Here is a 7,115-nt window from a genome sequence, read left to right on the forward strand (position 1 = left end):
AGCAACTCACTAGTAGCCTCAAACGTAGTCAAAACTGACTGAAGTACACCACGACCATACAAACAATTCAACAGGACAGGGTTACAASTGTCAGGCTTTTCCAGTAGAATGCCATCAATAAAATCTATAACCTTACCCAGGTAGCGACACTTGGGTGACCAGGATGCCACTGATCCAGAAGGCTTTACATGACCTTCAAAGTTCATATGATCCAAAGTGATGGAAGCAAATGTAGAAGCCACTRATCTTGAAGYAGGGGTAACTGTCACCATGTCATCCCGTCTTCGAGAAGGAAGCAACATCACCTTCCCTAGCTCTTGAAACAAATGCATAATGTGCAAAGAGAGTGACCGCATCATATCACAACAAGAAGAATAATATGATCTTTGCTTGTCAGCTTCCTTYGGACYACTGGCACCTGCAGCATCTGAAGACCCAGATGGTTGTGATTGGTGACTGCCTCCAAGATGTAGGGCTGAAGGACCATCMGTGCTYTGTCGTTGCGAAAGACCAGARGCATGAGTGAGATCGCGATATAGAGTAATTAGATCAAAAAACTGYGACTCAAAACTCCATCCTGACATCCTTCTCCTAGGTATAGGATCAAGAAATTGCCTAAARGAATTGAAYCTTTGCTCYTCARATTCTGAAGTATTAGACTCCAAGTGTCGTGATCCGTYAGCAGAACCAGCACTGCCATCCTCAATTTCAAACTTGGCATCTTCAACTAGTGCAATCTGCCATAAAATCTCACGATGAGTGCGCCCAATATCCTCCAGRACATCCTTGCTATCATTTCCAAATTCTTGAAGCAATGCGGTAACCCATCGATTATCTTTCGAGGCAGCAAGAAACAAAAGAAATTCAACAAGGAAAAGTGAGGGAAAAACTCCAGCATCAGGAGTAACTCTGGGATCTAGCAGAAAGGATCCCGAAAGAGCACTGAATCCCATCAAAGTTGTCTTCAGATAATCCCGGAGAGCAGAACAGAAAGCACGTGCTAAAGGAGCAGAGTGATGTTGAGTGAAACTCTTAAAAACCATGGTGCTATGCAGAGCAATGGACATCCCTTCTGATGACTGGGTTATACTTGGTCGTAACAAAAGCTTYAGCAATGCTTCAATTCCTACCTTCTCAACAAACAATCGGCATGTTTCAGCATTCTCCATTGTTCGGTGTACTAACACCATCACATGAAAGATGCATAACTGGATAAACTGTTCATCACCAATTCCTTCTGAGGCTGAATCTGAGGCAACAACTAGACATKGACCTACATTTTCCTTGTCTTCGATGTCCATATCCATAGCATTGCTCTCATTAACTTTTCCCAATTGTCCTCTACCCTTGCAGTCCTCTATTGAAGCGATTTTATTAACGATCTCAATAATCATATCTACACCAGTACCTCTCAATGGAGAGACATGACGCAAAAGCTCCTCAACAGCATTTGCCAAAGGCACAATTCCATCATTCATTGCAAGTACATATTTCTTAGCAGTGAAAATATCAACCAGAAACCTTAAAGCTGAACCTTCTCTGACTGCCTCTAGGCCCTTGGTGTTGAGACAAATAGCCCCAATACCATTAGGAACACATGTAAGAGCTTTCGAAGAAGGCAGAATTCCAGCTTTCACCGACTCTAGAAACGCATCAGGAAGACCCAATTCCTCCAACACACCATAACAAGTGGGGTCTTTATGAATCATTTCACTCATAACAGTAACAGCTGCAGAATATATATCACCTCCAAACTTATCCACATTCTCAAAGATCATTGAGAGAGTGGCAGGCAAAGAAACATCATGAGCACCCTGAGGTCTTGTTGAATTTGCTGGAGCATAAGTAGCAGAACCAAGTGCCTTCAACAAAACCCTGATGAGCCGCTTCTGTGAATAAAGCCAATCAACATTAGTGCTTGAGGACTCCCCAATGCTCATTGAACTATCATCTCCTATTTCTGAACCAATCACCCTAACTACTTCTATCTGCAGTCTGTTAGTTAAAAGCTCTACTCCTCCCAAGTCTTTAAAGAGAGTGACGGCTGAATTGCTGTAGTCCATCAGCTTTTGCAGAGTCTTCACTGCTAAACAGACAAGATGCATRTGTGAAGGATCTGAGTCCTCTAAAAGAGGTAAAAATGTTGGGACCATTCCCGATCCCCGTATAACACTCCCAGAACTTGAYGTGGATATCACATGAAGCAAATAGAACTGGAGAAGTGCTTCAACAAAAGCAATAGATGATGGGTCGCTGGAGTTATTTAAAGAAGAAATCGCCCTTTGCAGCACATTAAGGAGRATCATGCGATTCCCCCCAGCAAAGCTGATGCTTGACCCACTCAAAATGCGTGCCCTCTCATGAGATGATGAATATGCCGCTAGCTGGGATCCAAGAGCATGCATTGCAAGTGTACGAATTGTTCCAGGTATAGTGTCTTCAGATTTCACTAGTCTTATTAACTCGTTTGTATATTCTGGCTCATTAGCAAAAAAAGACACCAGTTCATCATGAGAATCACTTGATTGAACAAGGACGATGAAGGCAAGAAGGCATATCTTGCTGTACAGCCTGCATATTCTAGAAGAKCGGAAGGCATGAGCATATCTAACCCTACTCAGCAACGAGAACCTATGCTCAGGAGGTATGATGTACTGCTCAATCAACATCTTCATCAAAGATATGTCATCCTCCTTATGCAAGTGAAGATTAGGAATGTGAATAATGCTCGTGCTGGTAGAAGTGATCATGTCACCACSATCACCTGTACTTGGGKTATTTGTACCATGCAACTCAAAGTAGAGGGTAGAACCCACACGGTTCTGAGAATTGTCACTTTCAGTTTGTACATCTGATGGGAACAAGCTTAGACCTTCATCTTGGGTTCTTTCATTTAACATAACACATGAATACAGTCCCAAACCCTCTTCCTTGCTTCCCCATCCTTGTGCTAATGACAAAAGACAACTGTTTATTGAACCACATCCTACCAGCTTCCCACTTGCATGAAGTTTTGAGGGATTTATTTTCACTAATGCTGAAAGAGTCTCCAAGGTTCCAATGAGAATATCAGGGTCTGTTGACGCAAGCAAGAGCTTGAAATGCTGAACAAACAAAGGTAACTTCAGAGGAGAATATATAAAGGCATTCAAAAAAATAAGAGCACAAATATGCCTTCCAATAAAGAAACAGCAAATGTACAGATATAAAACAGCAGTATATGGATAGGCAGCATATCATATTATGAACCAAAATAAAATTTCTTTATTCGACCATTTTCACCTTACCTCTAAACCATCGAAGGAACTTTTGTTGTGACAATTTTCTAAAATTATGTGCATCACACGCAGGATGTGGAGAACCGATTGCTTAGGGAAAGGAGTATCATCTTCTAGAGTATCTGCCAAAAGTAGGTCCTTCCTGCTAGACAAGTATGTCTTGAAGTATGTATCAAAATGCATAAACAGAGGCCTCCAATGATGAAAATTTCCCTGGAAACAATGGAAAAGGTAAGCAAACTACAGGATGTAAATTAATTCAAAAGATGATACAAGGTATTATCTTTATCACCTTGCCATACTCCCAGTGAAAACCAGAGAGAGGGATTGCTATGTCTTGCAATGGACACTGAATCACCTTGTCAATGAATGCTTTCACTTTTGGAGGCTGCAAAAAGAACAATGGCAGAGATTAATGTAGTTAAGACAAAAAGAGAAAAACATATAAGCAAATCAATAATTATTCTTGATCCCTTTTTACACATTACGAGAATAGAACAATATCCCCAAGTTATAAACATGAAAAAGTTAGGTGATAGAATCATCCTTGTGAAATGAAAGGCACCCGGCACCCGCAATATTTTCTCTACCTTCCTAATTGGTTAACATTTACCAGTTTTTATAATTTTCTTGTACTCAATGCACTAAATTATGTCAACCATGAACTGCAGACTCTATCCCTTAAAAAATATGAAGTTATACCTGAAGTATAAAGTTCAAGAAATGTGCCATGGCGCAGGTATACTTGGGTTTTTAACATGCAATCATCACTATTATATGAGACTATAAAGTTGCACCCTAGAAGAGAAAAAGACGTATTAACCTTTAAAACATCTCGTCTGTTAGAAGTATGCAACAACACATAATCTAAATTATCTAGGTTATATCTTCACATTATCTTGTATGATCTCTCCAAATTCTAAGTTTCTAACTTGGCATTGGAGGTTCACCACTTGGGACAAGCATTTCAACACCTCCTGGTGATGCAGGTCCAAAGATCCACCTACAGCCCACTTCTCGTGTTTTGGATAAGAACTATTGATTAATGAACTAAGAAGAGGGAAATAATAGAAAACGCACTGGAATGCCATGTGCCTGATTGTATGGCATTGTTATAATTCTCTTAATTGTCCATTGAGACGTTTCTAAAATAATTGATAATTTGCTCTAAGAGTTGATTGAACAAGCTTTTATACAGGGCTGCACTTTCTGTGATCCAATCACCTATCTAATACCTTGCTGATAAAATTGCCTTCTCCTAACATATCCCATTGTGAGCCCCATATAATCATATAGGAGTGTTAGAGTGAAAGCAAACGAAAAAGTTTCATGTTTCTCTTTATGTTGTTCTATCTAGTTCGGGATGACACCTGTGTCAATTGTGGAACTATATTATATATTCATGCTCATGGAATAAAAGAATGGCTCCTAAAATTTGTTCTGCTTTATCTGCACATCACCATTTCAAATCAAAGAACCCATTATGTGTTCAGTGAATCATCATCTTATGCTACAAAATTGAACAATATATGGACCACAGAACAGAATAGAATTAGGTAAGAAGAGGGTAACAAATATGTAGCTTTTATGATATAAACAAGATAAACGAAAGAAGAATACAAAATGACAAAATCAATTAACATATTTGAAGCATCAACTTAAGGGAGAAGGGTAGGAAAAGCACATAGAAGCCTGAAACCTACTTCAAGCACATAAATCCCATGTGTATCTTCCAATAGTACATAAACAGGGTCATGTAACATACATGTACAAAATTTAAAACCATGCTATTTGAAGTTGTGATGTGAACTCATAATGCCTTCAAAATGCAACTTTGCCTTCAGATAAACTAAGAAGCAATGGCATCATAGAAGTTTAAAAAAGACAATTTCTTTTAAATAGCTAATGAGTTGGCAAGGCAGCAGCAAATTAACAAGCTGGTACTAAATTTGAAAAGTATCTCCAAGACGTAATAATGTTCTTCTATATCATATAATATGTTTCACCGCCACTGTGATTGCAAATCAATTAATAATCAATGACAATATAAGGAGCTATACATTCAATTTATATRTCACTCAACAAGTTACTTTTCAACTTCCAGATTGATATATGGMTTTAAAACTTCCAGGGAAGAAAAATAATAATATAACTCCAATAGCATTTGCAAGAAAAGCCATATCTAAATTACATTTGACAAGTACTAGATATCATATCAAAAATCGAATTGTTGATTTTTTTAATGGATGAGGCTAACAACTATAACCCCTAGAAAAGTGCGGATCCAGTTTAACTCCAAACCGTACATGAACATACACGAGTGCTACATGTACCAAGAAAAACCCTTCTAATCATGCTATTCAAATCGTAGAATACACTGATTACACGTCAATTAATTAACCAATAACATAAAAACTTGGAAACAAACAAAATGTAGCCCCTATCTTCAATTAATAGACCAAATTTTAACACCAAAAAACATGAAACCCCCAATAAAACCACGCATAAACACTTCACGAAGGCGAAGAATTACTGAAAGGGCGCAAAATTTCTTACAGTCTCAGAGTCAAGTTTAACATTCGGACCGATAGGTCCTTCACCGGATAAAAGTTGCCGTAACCTCGACGGCAAGCTCGATCTTAGGGTACCCGCCATAAGATTTCACAGCCACTCCTCTTCTACTCCTCTACACTCCTTTATACTGCAACACGAACACAAAAGACATCAATTTCTAATCAAACAAATCCTAGATAATCGATTAAATCATAAAAAAATATAGAAAAACAAAGAGGGTCGTAAAGATTGACCTGGTTGTGTAGAGATAAACAAGGGATTCATAAACATCAAAGTAAATTGAAAATCAAGAAAGAGAGTAAAGGGTTTATGTGTACGAGAATGAGGCCCAAAGCCAAGAGAGTAGAGAGAAAAAGGGTTCTCGTTTGTGTGTGTGTTTTGGTTAACCCTCAGAATCGGAGAAGAGAGCTGCTTTTATACAGAAGGGTAGTCCTCTCCCTCTTTCTACACTCGATGTGAAATTGAAAGGCGGTTTTTGCACTCCGGTCCATGAAATGAGTCTTTTCATTCGTCTGAAATTACACAAATAGTCCTTATACTTATGGTTAAAGTACATTGATCGTCCCTAATGGTTAAAAACTCTTGTTTAAGTCCTCATGTTGACTCCCTCATTTAAATTTAATCCCTTCGTCACATTTTTGTTGCTTTTTAGGACTAACTTGGTTATGACATAATAAGCATTTATCGTTACATTATGTTTCTCGCATTCAATGCATAACTTAGACATTAAAGAATATCTAGAATGACAATTCGAAAATCAGTTCAATTCTTCATATGTTTCTTTCTTTTAAAGAAAGTACACTTTAATATGTTTTAACCGTAGACATTCACTCGTGTATTTTTTTTTCTCTTTTCTCTCGTTCACGTTATCTCTTTTTATTTTTCCTCTTTAAGACATTTATACACTTAAGGGTCAGTTGTGCAATGGCTTAGGGCAGTAATTGCCAAAAAGGGCAACACTTCAAACATCTCCCTCTATTACCATCTAATCGTCTACCAAGAACATGCATATATCAAGGTATAGAGGGTAAGTGAGAAGATGATTGATGATAGTTGATGGAGATCAAGGTAAGGAACCGAAGAGACTGGATGTTGAATACTTGTTCTTATGTTTTCGAAATTTTCCCACTGTTTCGCTTTTTTATGTCTACACTTCATCGTCATAATATCATGTTCAGAAGTAAGTCACCTTGCCTAGTTTGTACAAATACATGTATGTTTATGTTTATTATATATGGAAATATGTGCATAATCACAAGCTAA

General features: G+C 38.1%; 1 protein-coding gene across 1 annotated transcript; it reads right to left on the reverse strand.

The window, feature by feature from the left end:
- Nucleotides 1-6: 6 nt before the first annotated feature.
- LOC112504045 (E3 ubiquitin-protein ligase UPL1-like) lies at nt 7-6,302 on the reverse strand (the record flags this gene model as incomplete). Its single annotated transcript, XM_025108015.1, has 5 exons — nt 6,086-6,302; nt 5,835-5,979; nt 3,571-3,666; nt 3,288-3,491; nt 7-3,104 (listed from the first exon to the last, which is right to left on the reverse strand). Coding segments are annotated over exons 2-5 (3,497 nt in total), but the record flags the coding sequence as incomplete, so codon positions are not given.
- Nucleotides 6,303-7,115: the final 813 nt, after the last annotated feature.

The sequence above is a fragment of the Cynara cardunculus genome, unplaced genomic scaffold, assembly GCF_001531365.2.
Source record: "Cynara cardunculus var. scolymus isolate 2C unplaced genomic scaffold, CcrdV1 Un_Scaffold_4432, whole genome shotgun sequence".
NCBI classification, from domain to species: domain Eukaryota; kingdom Viridiplantae; phylum Streptophyta; class Magnoliopsida; order Asterales; family Asteraceae; genus Cynara; species Cynara cardunculus.